Consider the following 14,212-nt stretch of genomic DNA (forward strand, 5'->3'; position numbering starts at 1 on the left):
ATATCTGCCTGTCTGCAGTGTCGGAGTTTCCTCTTTCTCCCCTAGATTTTCCTTAGCAGGCGTGATTTTAGAAAACAGAGGATTATGTTTGCAGGGGTAGGAGAGGGGCATTTTTATTTGAAGAATACTGGGATAGCAGATGGATTGAAGGAAAAAGAGAAGATAGTTCAGATACTTACTCCAAAATAGAACTTCCATGCAAGCAAAAGTTAAATATGGGGGAGGGGGCAATTTTATCCAATTTCCCATCATGAAGAAGTAAGTAAAGGGCCCTCCCTGGTGGCGCAACAGGTTAAAGCACAGCACTGAGAAGCTGGCCGCTGCTGCTTCAGTGTGAGTTCCATCCCCAGTCCCGGAGGTGACCCACATGGTGCGGCAGACCTCTCCTGTCTCACCTGCTGCCCCCCTCAGCAGGGTACTTCTTCAATCTGCCTGTTCTACTCCCCCACTGTGTCTCTGGTGAATCCTCTCACCAGCCCCACCCCCACCCCCCGCACCTCTGGCCTGTACCCCAGTTCTGTATGCATATATAAATAAATAAATCTTTAAAAAAAAAAAGAAGTAAGTAAAATATAGCCAACTTTTCTAAAAATGCAATTGTTTTTCACGATTGCTGGATAATACTAAGCAAACCTCGGTTGTTTCTTATAATGTCCAAAATCTCTTGAATTTCATGCTTCATAAAGTCTTTTTCTCATGGACCTGCACATTACGTAGTATGTATTTTATTTATGACTTTATATGGAATTAATAAGTGACTGGCAAAGAAATATATTCTAGTATCCTTTTTTAAGTAGAAAAATATAAGATTTTACAATTCCTTAGAGGTTTCCTAAGAGAAAATATTTTCAACAAATGACTTTTTTTCAATGCCATGAATTGCTTCTTTAAGAAATAAGAGTGGAAAGGCCAGAATTTTTACAACTCAAATTAACCTTTAACTGGTAGTATAGGGGCAAGATTAAAAAGAGTAACTTAGTTTAAATGCTTAAAGAGTGAGTACGATTTCTTAAACTTGGAACTTAAAGATAAACCCATTAAAGTACTGCACACTATATCCACCGTGCAACAACATGATGCAGCAGCAGGAGGGAGTGGCTTAGTGAGTGCATGGTTTGTCCAGTAGATGGAACTTTCTGTAATGATGGACGTGTTCTCCATCTGTGCTGTCCATTATACTAGTCACTGGCCACCTGTGGCTATTTAGCACTTGAAATGGTCCTAGCATAACTGAACTGAATTTTAAGGTTTATGGAATTTATTAATATATTAACTTAAATAGCTGCAGGTGAGTCGTGGCTGCCATACTGGACAGAAAAGTTCTCTGTCAATGTGGCACCATCATAAATCAACCCCACCACCAATATCAAGGGAAAGAAGTTAGGCAGACATGAGTACATCCTGTCTGATTTTCCTGAAAGCATAAAAACAGATGAAAATTAATTCTGTTCAGAATTCTGAATCGGGAGAGATTGAAGAGAAAGAGGAATGGGTATGTTTCTTAGACTGAGTGCAAATAACCCAGATAGAATATGCAAGTGGAGAGATTCATCAGATTGCGCAATTGTGATGTTCACTTTTCTACGTGTACAATATTCATTGAGGGCAGATTAAAAAGAAACTAACCTGCTGAGCCCGGGGCCCAGGGGAAGGTACGGGTAACTATGGAGGCCATTCAAAGGCCCCTTGTGGAGCTGTGTGGTGTTACAATAACCACCGTGAAGGGGGTTTGCTGCTTTGCAAAGAAAAGTCAAAGTGTTCCAACATGCCTGGAACAAAGTCACCTTATTTTTGGAGAGGAACCTTCAGCAGCCACGCCCCACCCACCTTCTGCTCCTTCAGCTGCTGCTCCAGCTTTTGAAGCTCCTCCTTGCTCTTCTGCACATACTGCTGAAGAGCTCTGATTTCTGTCTGCCGGGTGTCCATGTCAGTCTGAATCTGCTTGAGCTCCTTCTCTAGTTTTTCCTTCTTCCGAGTCTCTCGTGAAGCTTCATTTTGGCGAAGCTGGATCTCTTGTTGGAACTGAGGCACAGAGAGGGCAGGAAGGCCAGAGATGAGCTTGTGGGAATGACAGGCCCTGGCCAGTAGGAATCCCCCTTCTCAGCTCCTTCGTTTCCAGGGCAATCCTTTGTGTTACCTCGGTAGGATCTCTGAACCCGAAGATTCAAGCTTTTCAAGAACAATATTGTTTTTTAGGACTTTGACATCAAACATCTACCCTGATGGTGGAGAGAAATCCACAAAAAATGGTACAAAAAAATTAAACATGGAAGCTTAGGATTCTAGGGAAGTCAAACATGGAGAGAATTTACCCAGTTCTCCTATATTAGGCGTAAAATAAAATCTAGCCATCTACCTAAATATGAAGTCGTGTCTTCCACAAGTACCGGATATTCCTAAACAAATCCTGGTCAGATTCCATGAAAGGTCTCATGAGAAACAACTCCTATTTTTCTACTGGACTCTATCCCCACATTATCTGCTTCTCTTCTGACTTTAGATAAAAGTTTTCAGAAGAATTCCACTAAATGGCTTCCTTATAAAAAAGACAAAGGGGGCCCTCCCTGGTGGCGCAACAGGTTAGGCGCAGCACTGCAAGCTGGCCACAGCCGCGTCAGTGTGAGTTGGATCCCCAGTCCCGGAGGTGACCCTCATGGAACAGCAGACCTCTCCTGTCTCACCTGCTGCTTCCCTCAGCAGCCTACTCTGCTCCCCACTCTGTCTGTGGTGAGTCCTCTCGCTGCCCCTGCACCTCTGGCCTGTACGCCAGTTCTGCATGCATAAATAAATAAATTTAAAAAAAAAAAAAAAGACAAAGGGAACCTATGTTCACCATCTCAAGATGCACTCAAGATGCTGGGCACCCTGGCCATCACAGGGACACCTCGGGCGAGAGCCAGGGTCAGCACCCTGCCTCAGTGCCTTCTCAGTCAAGGAAGGTTGGAAAAATGACTCAAGTACCATTGATCTTGGGAGAATAAACCGGAGAAGCAAGCAGGACAGTAGATGCTTCCTCCCCACACCGGGGATCTGAGCAAGGAATGAGGAGGGTCTGTGGAAAGACGTAATGTCCTTCTGGAAGGTAACAGCCCTTCATCCTGCCCCCCTACTGACCAGACCTGACTGATGGCCTGTTCTGCTTCTTCTCGGGAGCGCTCTGTTTCTTGCTGCTGTTCAGTGGTCTGAGCTAAGGATTCTCGTAATTTCACCACTTCTGACAAGAGCTGGTCTCGCTCCTTTGTCACTTCTTCTTTGAACTTCAGTAAATCTCGAATGCTAAAAAGAAGAACACAGGAGACAGAATAAATGGCCACCTGTCAAGGGTCTTTCTTATCATACTCTGAACTCATTTGCATGGAAAAGACATCAGGCCATGGGTTGGCATTATTCAGGTATGACAGGGAAAGATCTCTATGCTCTGACAGGCAAGCTGTTTGCAAGTCATTAACTGAAAAAAGAAGTTCCAATGTTAGTATGATTCCTTTTCATATTTTTAAGACATCACAGTCTCTGTGTTTGCACATGTGTGTGTCTGTGTTTTACAGGCATTTTTATAGACCTCTAGATCTGGTAACTGGTTATCTCTGAGGAGTAGAATTTAGGATGGAAGAGTTGAAGGGGCAATTTGTACCATTTATTTTTCACACCTCTGTATTATTTGACTTTGCTACCAAAATATTATATTGTTATTGTCAATTCTTGTAATTAACCCTAAGAAAATGTTAATTTAGGAAATTCTTTGTTTACTATGTTCACTGGAGGGCTCTGATCAGCTATAAAGCCAAACTTGAAACACAAACATAATCAAATAATACACATTGCCAGTTTTCTATCCATTCAACCACAGAGATTAGTTTCCCCCAGTGGGATGCAACCCAGATAAACTGTTCCCAAGAACAAAATTTGGAAAATCGTACATGACGCTGTTTTTTGGAGGATACGTGATAATATTCATTGATTTGAATTGTAAACCAGTTACCTCGGCATTTCAAAGAGTATTACATATGATTTGGCATGACTTTCTGCAGAATTAGCATTTTGAAAGTGGAAAAACTATGCATGATATGACCTGTGCAGCAGAATTAATCTAAGCTAGGCAGTTACTTTAAAGCTGAGAAAGCAGAAGAGAACTTGCACTTGAGACACTGGCGGCTGACAGTCATCCAACGCCTGCGTGAAACAGTAATTTGACAGTGTTTACTTACCAACAACTTGGACTGAGCAAAAATATTTAATAAGGAACCTTCACAACTGCTTTCAAATTCTTCTCCAGAAATAAAACCTCAAACTTGTAGGTCACTATGAGGAGAGATCGCTACCCCTGGGCACAGTGCCAGAGCTAACTGCTGCGATGGAAAGTTGCTTCAGTTCTTCTTACCATGCTCGAGTCTCATTAAAACCCTTCTTGGCCCTCCCTGGTGGCGCAGCGGGTTAAAGCACAGCACTGAGAATCTAAAGCCGCTTCTGTATGAGTTCGATCCCCGCCTGCCCCGGAGGTGACCACATGGCGCGGCAGACCTCTCCTGACCCGCCCGCTGCTCCCCTCAGCAGTGTACTTCGTCGATCTGCCTGTTCTGTTCCCTGCTCTGTCTCTGGTGAAGCCTCTCACCACCCCTGAGCCTCTGGCCTGTACCCCAGTTCTGTATGCACAAATAAATAAATCTTTAAAAAAAAAAAAAACCCTTCTTAGTGACGCCACAAGGAGGTCAGGGGAGGCACAGGGGGTATTGGCACAGGTGGATTAGTGGAGGCTGAGTAGAACATGTGTACATATGGGAGAGTAATTTAGGTCCCCAGATTAAAATAATAATCTCTTAGTTGAATCAGTTTCTTCACATCGCCCTTCAGGCAGGAGTTGTTGTGATTATGCTTGATTTGTTTAATGAAGAAATACAGTACATTATCACCAACCCATCTTCTATTTGTCCATGCCCCTCAACACCTGCATGTAGATCTATTAGCACTGGGTAAACTGATCTAGAAAACATAATAAATCTAGAGATCAGTTAGGTTAGGATAAGGAAGCATACACTCACTGCTGATGCATCAGTTAATGCAAAGTGCTTCATGCCCTGCATAGCGCTACACTGTGGTGAAGCAAGGGTGTCTTCCTCCAAGGAGTTCACCCTAGCCAGCAAGGAGCGCATCAACAAGTCATTTCAAAACAAAGTGATGAATGTCACACTAGTATTTGTGGAGTCCTGTACTAACAGGGCAGTGTGACAATGCAATCTGACTTCTGGGGGTGGTGAGAAAGAAGGCTGGAATAGAGATGATGATGGTGACGTTAAGCAGATGTTTGAAAAGGATCTTAAAGGATGCATAGTTATTCACTAGGAAGAAACAGCGTTCCTTGCATACCAGAGAGCATGCTCAAAAGCATCAGTGGCATGAGCTAGCATGGCATCGCTGGACCTGAACCTAGCGATGCTGCCTGGCACAGACCTAACAAAGTCTCTGGAGGACATGTTCTATATTTTGGACTATAGTCTTTGGGATGGGCAGCTATCAAAAATGTTCACCAGAGTGTTCTTCCAGAGTTGGAAGAATAAGATTAGAATTTTAGAAGCATAAATATGGTATGTGGAAGGCAGTCAAGAGGAAGATGTGTCCTTGAAATCAGGGAGATCAGTTAAGTATCTACAATCAAATGTCACAGGACATTGGGCCCCAGAATGAAGACAGCAGCACTGGCCATAGGGAAGAGAGAAAGATCGAAATGAGACTTAGAAGACTGAGTCAGGGCCCTCCCTGGTGGCGCAGTGGGTTAAAGCACAGTACTGCAAGCTAGCGGGAGCCACTTCAGTGCCAGTTTGATCCCCGGCCCTGGAAGTAACCCACATGGCGCAGCAGACCTCTCCTGTCTTGCCTGCTGCTCCCCTCAGCAGTGTACTTCATCCATCTGCCTGTCCTGCTCCCCACTCTATCTTTGGTGAATCCTCTCATTGCCCCTGCACCTGTGGCCTGTACCCCAGTTCTTTCTGCATTAAATAAATACATCTTTTTAAAAAAGAAGAGACTGACTGAGTCAGTGAAGGAGTGTCAGGGGTGAAGAGCGGCTCTATTTTTTGACTGAAAATCTGATGAGTAGGAGGGATGGTGATGAAGCTACTCATGGGGTGGGTTGAGGGGGCACTGGAAGGAGCTGGGAATCAGGGCACAAAGATTGTAGGTTCACTCCACACAAGTCTTAGAGAAATAAACCTAAAATCTAAAAATCACTTTGAAACAGTAGTCGTACTTTGAGTCTCAGTTAATGGATTTTTCTATTATTGAGGTAACAGTTTACAATGTTGCTTGTAATTTAGAAGCATAGGGTCTCCCCCTCCAGGTGTTTTGTTAGCTCACTACACCCACCATCAAAGCACCCACAGTCCACTGTGCTCCCTCCTCACCCTACCAGTGGCCTCGGTTCTATTGCCAACTTTGCGTTAGTCTTTGTCTGACCCTTTGTTAGGTTTCTCTATATTCTACTAATAAGTGACACCACTAGATATTTGTCTTTCTCCTCACTAGACATTTAATATAACCACAGATTAAGACTTTTTGAGTGGAGAAAAGGAGCATTCAAAAGGAGAAAAATGACAACAGACAGAAAACAATCTCTGGGGAACCCACAAAGAAAAAAAGCGTTGCATCACAAAGAACACTCAGGAGAAACCAGGCAAGCCCCAAGTGGAAAGAGGCCTCTGCGAAAGCAAGCTCGAGAGACATCAAGAAGGGGGTGACCTACTTGCTATCCTGGTCCATGGACAGTCCAGACCCCTGCTCGACTAGCTTGGTAAGGTGCACTATTTCCTCTTTCAGGGCAAGAATCGTGTCCTTTGCCTTCTGCTCTTTGTCATAGGCTGTGTCCACCATCTTCCAGGCCTTCTCAATTTCCTAGATGGGCCATGGGATATCGATGAGAAAAACCAAACGAGGACACGGATGCAAGATCAGCTTAGTAAATAGAAAAATAAGACAACTAGCGTAGTCATTTTCAGGAAAAAAGATTATGCACTGTACATTATCATGAAGTCTTTATTGACTTATTGAATTCGTCAACATGAGCCAGCAAAGGGCATTATTTTCTTGTGTGGCTACAGACTCACATACAGCAAGGACAGCTGCTACAGCGATTTCTAAAAAATGTTATGACCGGTGAACAAAAAACTCAAAATGTAGTCATTTCCAACTCGAGGATTTTCATAGGAAAAATATAAGCTTTAGCACACAGGGAATGAACTTGGATCCATGCCCTGAATTTGTGACTCTTAAAAGAAGCAAAATTTAAAAATACGCTTTGCTCTCAAGTCTCAAGTCAGCTCCTGGACTGCAGCATGAGCTGTAGAACAATCCATAGCAAGGTGGTCTTCGCTGTTACCTAATTGTACAAAACAGCCTTGGGAATTTCTTAACCCAGGCAGTCTCATCAAATGTTTATAGGGAAAAAAACAAACCCATAGCAGGGAATGGAAACAATGACTCAAGCAACCCTGGCTTTCTTACTGTTATGGAATGCGATGTGGAATATTAACATAAATACTTCAAGTGAATTGCAGTCATTTGTGTAAGTAAACAAAGCACAGTAAATGTTGCCATGGCTTTGAGGTTCACCTTGCCACTTAGCTGTCTTGCAAGATGTTGTCAAGTAGAATGGGAGTTCTTTACACAGGTAAGAATCTATAAGCTTTAGGGGCAAACATTCCACTTTTATGTTGACAAAGAACAAAGTCAGTGGAAGAGAATACTTAATTTAATTTAAATTCATGTTCACTACTACATTAGAGAGACAGATGCCTCTTAGATAATGACAGCATATAATTTACAGATTCAAAACAAAATGTCAGTTTATGGGCTATGTTTTTTCTGTAGCAACCATATGTACTATTTTGGGCACAACAAATAAAGAATTTTTAAATGAAAATATGATTAGATGCTGTTTTGTCCAAATCAGCTTCATCATTTAGATTTAATTAATTCATGGCTTCCATCTCCAGTTTTTACATTTACAATAACAGTGTCTTTTCCATTAAAACCTTCTAGTACTCGCTTTTCAGTAAGAAAATAACAAGAGAGAAAATTATATTTTACAAAGGCTGTTTCTAAAAAAAAGAGGTAAGTCTTATGTTGCGTTGGTCTTGGGAGTCATTTGGATTGGGGTATATTTAATTGCATGTTCTCAAGGGAATTACTTAAACAGTTTATAGATTCTTTCTGATCAGTAGAGTTCTGATTATAAATTAAAGTCTTAACCTCCCATCATGCTATGATATATAAAGAACATTTATGTTTTACTTTCAAAATAATGTAACATTTTTCAGGATGAAAAACAAAGTTATAAACCAAAAGCACATTTCCTCAGCACCCACCGCTCTAGGCTGAAACCCTGTCTTCCTATTATGAGGAATTAGGAAGATGAAGGTGGGAAAAGGGGAGTAAAAAGAAGAAAGATCGTGAAAATTACTCTCTGGGAATTCTCAGGGCAGTCTCTCCTGAAACAATAGAAAGCATGTAAATCTGAAATCTCTTTAACAAGCTAGCATCGTCTGATACTTAGGGACTCACCTTGCATCAAATAAGACACACTGAGATTCTTCATGTTGTACTAGCTCTACTTCTCCTGGCTAACTCAGTATTTCTTAGAAAGCAAGTCAAGAAAGTTCTACATTATTTTCTGCATCGTGAGATTCACCTGGGCTAATTATTTCCTCTGAAAATGAACACTATTCCCAAGCATAATGAATAGATAAATCGTGGAATGTTTTACTTTGTAACTCCTTATCCCAGCCCAGAGCTGCCCAAAGGGTGACAGAGAGGCATCTGAAGTGGAGGACTCACTGATGGCGCCTGGCACCGCCAGTGCCAGGTCACTGACCTTCTTCAGGGACGCGATGGTCGTCTGGTCATCCTGGGAGACCTTCAGGGCAGTGGCGACCTTGGCGGAATTAACCACAATCTCCGCATTAAGCTCTCTGCACTTTGCCATGAGACGTTTCTCATTGTCATAAGACTTCTTCATGACAGCATGAAGTTTCTCATATTCAACCCTAAATTTTTCCAGGCTTTTGTCTCCTGAAAGTTCATTGAGAACCTCCTGAAAATCCCTTTCGATTTCTTGAAAGGCTGTTTCTTCTAACACCAGCTTTTCGCTCTTTTCCTGTACAGAAGATGGGAGCAGAAATGAACATTGTTATACCACTGCTGTGCGGCTCCCCAGGGTGCCGTTAAGAGTTAGATCACCTGGGATAAATTCATGTGAAACACTGGAAAACAGGCTTTCAATAGGTCCTGACAGCTCTTATGGTGAACCCAAGTCTAGTGTCTTTTCATTCCGTACCACCACTTAGTGCTGTCCCCCCAGGAATGCAAAGGGAGGCCATGGGGTGTTGAGAGCACCTATAAGGAAGTCTCAGTATAAATACTGGGAAGTCACATGTTCTCAGTGAAACCTATCTGAAATATGGACAATCCCCCCACAAGATATTCCCACATGTGTACCCCTTAAGCTGACTTGGCTAAGTCATCTCCATAAGTATATTCAAATGTGCAGGGCTCATAGGCCTTTTCCATATTTGCTTTTCATGACTAGTTGGACAACAAATTATTTAAAAACATAAAACCAGACATACAGATAATACAGCTATGGCTTAAATGAGGACCCAGGAGTTACTTACACAAGATTTTGTTTTACCCTGGTGTTATGGGTTTAATGGTGTGCCCAGAAAGGCAGATCAAAGACCTAGCCCCAGTACCTATGAATGTCACCCCACTCGAAAGGAGAATCATTGAAGGTGTAATTGGTGAAGCTCAGGTCCCAGGAGAGCTGGTAGACTCTTACCCACTGTGACCAGATTCCTCCATAAAAGGGGGGGATTCTAGTCACTATAGAATGTAGTGATAAGGGTCTACTAAACTTAGGGTAGCAATATATACATATTCCAAATCAGTCCCCAGACTGATGCAATGTCAGTTATATCTCAATTAAAAAAAAAAAAGAATAGGTGGAAGTAATTTGGACACAGAAAGACACACACAGGAGAAAGCACATGAAGACGGAGTAGAGACAGTTGCAGGTTCAAGTCAAGGGAGGCTGAGGACGGCTGGCTAGCAGCAGAAGCTAGGAAGAGGCAAGGAATGATTTCACTCAGGCTCAGGGAGCGTGTCCCACCAGCACCTTAGTTTCAGACTTCCAGGCTCTAAAACAATGAATTTCAGTTGTTTTAAGTCACCAGCTTGTGCAAACAATGTATCTACTTCTTGTTGGATACAACACAATAATAAGAAAGAAGGGGTACAGTTAATATTTATTCAGCAAATATTGACTAAACATCTGTTCTATGTAAGTTGGAATGGTGAAACCTGTAGGAGATATCGAGGGAAGGTATAATCAGTCCTTCCACAGGAAATTTATGCATCAACACTGATGGGGTATGTGTGCAGATAATGGAATTATACAATTTGACATCTGCCATAAAATGGATTCAAAGTTCTACAAGGGCCTGTAGGAATATAGAATTGCTTCCAGAAGCAAGAATTAAAACAAATTTCATAAAAGAAGTAGCATTTGAGTGGGCCCAGAAGGGACAGTAGAATTTTAACAAATGGATCTGGAGAGAAAGGCCATTCTTGGCTCACAGCAAAGTTTAAGAAAAGGTTCAAGGAAAACAGACATGGAGATTTGAGATTGGTTAAGAACTACAAGCTGGCTATCATACAAGGAGTATGATAGAGAGAAGGAAAGAAAAGACTAAAGAGGTAGTTAAGAAAAATAATTAAAAACTAAAATTTTTTAAAATAATATTAATGAATTAAATAAAGAACAAGGAGTTTAGGGAGAGACCAAGGGGTCCTTGACAGCCATCCTAAGGAATATGAAGTGAATTATTCTATAGGCCATAGGCCCACTCAAGTCGTTTAAGAACTAATCAGGTTTGAAAAGTCTTGTTTATGTTTGTAAGATGCTTTGCTATTCTACACCAAAATGGACTTTGGCATAAAAACTCAAGAAATCAACTGAGACACTCCACTCCCAATAAGCAGTCCAGTTTCCCTTCCACTGGGACAACCCTACCTTGCCCAATAATGAAAAAGCTGTCTATATTTTGGTTTTCCAAAACATTTGTGCTATTGATTTAATTTCTACAGAATGACATGAAAGCAACACAGAATCCACATCTTAACGCAGGAATCACACGTATATCAACAGCATAGTAACATTAGCCTAACACTGAACTCAACAGAGGACTCGGTCTACTAAAAGCAGATTATTACAAAGATCACAGTACAGAAATTCCACAAAGGAGGGGAAATCATATTTAGGAAATACGGTGCTGCTGCTGCTCTGTGCTTTCCCCTTGTTGATGCTAAACATGAGCACACACAAAAATTTATCGCAGCAATGTTCTCAGCTCCATCCCTGTAAATGGTATTAATGTCAACACTTGATCATGAACCTAATGATTTGTTTGTAGACCAGGTTTTCCCTGTACACCTGGCATTAGTACAGGACTGGAAAAACATCAAAGAAAGAAAAGTTTTCAAGAAACTTTACACAAAAGAAATTTCTCATGTCATTTAAAAATATATAACTATTAAAAGCAAAGCAAAAACAATCTAGTTGTGATCCATCACTAGTTGTTATCTGCATATAACAGTGTCTATTTTAGAAACATGGTTTCAACATGACCTGATAAGAGAAGACCGAGGATGCTCCTTCATTCAACACTCATTCATGGAGTGTTTACTATCTGTCAGACACTGTTCTAAGTGCTGAGAATACCAACTAAGGGGGGAGAGAGAAAAGGAAATAGGGAAAATGAAATACAATTTGACATCTGCCATAAAATGGATTCAAAGTTCTACAAGGGCCTGTAGAAAATGAAAAATGAAGCCAGAGTAGAAACTCAGACTTGTGAAAGCAGAGGTGAGATCAAGAGAGATGAAAATTAGAAGGAAGAAATGAGAGGAAATAATGAAAGGGAAGGGAGAATGAGAAATAACTAGTTTGTATATTAGTATCTGGGATTTATGTATGAAAAAATGAAGCATTGAAATAACCCAAGATGAACAGTGGGAAAGAAAAGGAGGACACCCAATATCAAATAATGGAAAGAAGCAAGGAGATCAGAAGGGACAGGAAGGGGAAACAGGAAAACAAGAGCTAGCACGATATGGGATAAGAAGGGTGGCCATAGCATCAAGGATGTGAGGGAGAGGTGAGCATCAAGGAACCCAGGGAGTCGGAGGCATTAGGAGGGGACTGTTGGACCAAGAAAGGTGGAGTTCAAAAGGGTGACTAGAGATGGTGGAGATAGGATGACGAGGGCATGTGAATAACTCTAGGAGACAAGAACATACTGGAATAAGGGAGGAGGCGTAACAGTGTTTAGAGTCACTTGTTTCATGGGCATGAGATCTACACAGGATACAGGCCTCACACTTGGCTCAACACTCTGCCATCTTTAATCTTAAAATTCTTTATAGTTTCGTAACAAGAGGCTTTGTATTTCCATTTTTCACTGTGCCTTGAGAAGTATGAGGGGGTCCTGGATGGGGCTGACCATGTGATGGGTGAAATGCAGAATGTAGTGTCATGGTGGAAGGAGACTGCGGATGGCAGGTGATACCAGGGAACTGAGGTTGGTGAGGGTACACAGGAGGGTACTGTGGACAGGCAGGTGTACATGGGTGGGTTACAGAAATGACCCCTCATCATGAGGCCGAAATAGGGTGCACTACAGTGTGGGGGCGTGAATGGAGGCTACAAAATGTTAACACAGTGGTCAGTGATAACACGGGGTCTTAAAGAAGATGTGACGCAGACGGGGACCAGATGATAGGGAATCGCAGTGTCACCAGCACACCGAAAAGGGGTGACAGACAGTGTGTGTCAAAGAAGCCTCCGTCTCCGAGTCCCCGGTGGGTGAGATATCGATATTTCTGTATGTTCCTCTCTTGTAGGATCACCTCATGACTCAGAATCAGAGATGGGTGCCTGTTATGTGAGAATGTGGGAACTCACCACTTTCCCACTGCACTTGGTATAGAGTCACAGAGGGAGTGAGGGTGTCCAGACAAATGGAGGGAACTGGAGGTAAGGGAGCCAGTCAACGCAGGGAAGGGGTAGGGTGAGGCTGTGGGTGGGGGGAGACAGGAAGTTGGTGGGGGACTATCAGAGTCAACAGCAGGAGAGAGACTACGGGGAGAGATTGAGCTAGAGGCGAAAGAGAGAGAGTGCTGACTCCTGACCTCGGCCATCTTGACGCCTCAGAGGCTGCTGTGGAGATCGCGGAAACCCGGCCCGAGTCGGAGGAAGGGGCTATGTACTCCTCCCCAGCGTGTAAAACCGAACCGCGGCACCACGCTATTTCTATGGCCCGCCGGGGGCCGCCACCCGGCGCTCCACGCGTCCTCGCGTCGCCTGGTAACGCCACGCCCTCTAGGGGCGCTGGCGTAAGCTCGAAAGGGGAGGAGCCGCGGAGTCCGCGGAGAAATATGCAAATATTCACGATGGGCGGGACCACGGGCTGAGGGGCGGGGCCTCTGGGCTGGGTGGAGGGCGGAGGTGTGCGCCGAATAGAAACTCGGGAGAGAAAGGGGAGGGCGAGTGGGGAAAGGCGACTCGCGAAGGAGCGGGTGGGGAGACCCTAAGGGAGCCGCAAAGGAGAATTGGGGCTAACGACCCCATCTAAGGATTCTGGATAAGGGAAGGCCCCTCGGTTCTGTGTACAAAGCTACGGGTCCCGGGAACATCTCGGTTGAGTGAATCCCATAATGTTAGGAGGCAGCCCTGTAACACTGTATGTAGCTCCTCACCCGAAATTCAGTATGCAAGAGACAGCGGAGAAATTAAGGTAGCGTAAACACAGGCCCTGCCTTTAATGAGTTTAGTCATCAGTGGTACAGATCTTCGAGGGACGCTAAAACCACCTGAAAATCTGCCTAGCATCTGGGATTCCTTGCTAAAGACCCATCTTCTCTTTCCACCTCCTTTAAACTTCAAGAAAACTGGAGTAATTAAACTGCTTGGTTGATAAAGTGTGCAAAACCTCTCTCTTGTTTTCTTGTTTTTCCCTCGTATCCCCATCCCATTCCTCATCCTTACCCTCACAGGAGGATTAATACTTAGAAGGAAATTATATTTTGCTTGGATATGTATTTTTGGAAAATAAATAGCATTTTATTACTGTAAATTTTAGATTTTTCAAAATGGTATCCAACTTTAGAG

General features: G+C 43.0%; 1 protein-coding gene across 1 annotated transcript in view; it reads right to left on the minus strand.

Moving 5' to 3' along the window:
• CFAP58 (cilia and flagella associated protein 58) overlaps positions 1-13,242 on the minus strand; it is a 79,091-nt gene extending 65,849 nt beyond the window's left edge. The window contains exons 1-5 of the mRNA XM_004680999.1: positions 13,234-13,242; positions 8,861-9,142; positions 6,734-6,882; positions 3,120-3,276; positions 1,828-2,022 (exon numbers count right to left, since the gene is read on the minus strand). Of these exons, the coding sequence (XP_004681056.1) occupies positions 1,828-2,022; positions 3,120-3,276; positions 6,734-6,882; positions 8,861-9,142; positions 13,234-13,242 (792 nt within the window). The remainder of the gene's footprint in view (positions 1-1,827; positions 2,023-3,119; positions 3,277-6,733; positions 6,883-8,860; positions 9,143-13,233) is intronic.
• Between the last annotated feature and the right edge of the window lie 970 nt (positions 13,243-14,212).

Source organism: Condylura cristata, unplaced genomic scaffold (genome assembly GCF_000260355.1).
Source record: "Condylura cristata isolate star-nosed mole 26May11 unplaced genomic scaffold, ConCri1.0 scaffold00011, whole genome shotgun sequence".
Taxonomy (NCBI): domain Eukaryota; kingdom Metazoa; phylum Chordata; class Mammalia; order Eulipotyphla; family Talpidae; genus Condylura; species Condylura cristata.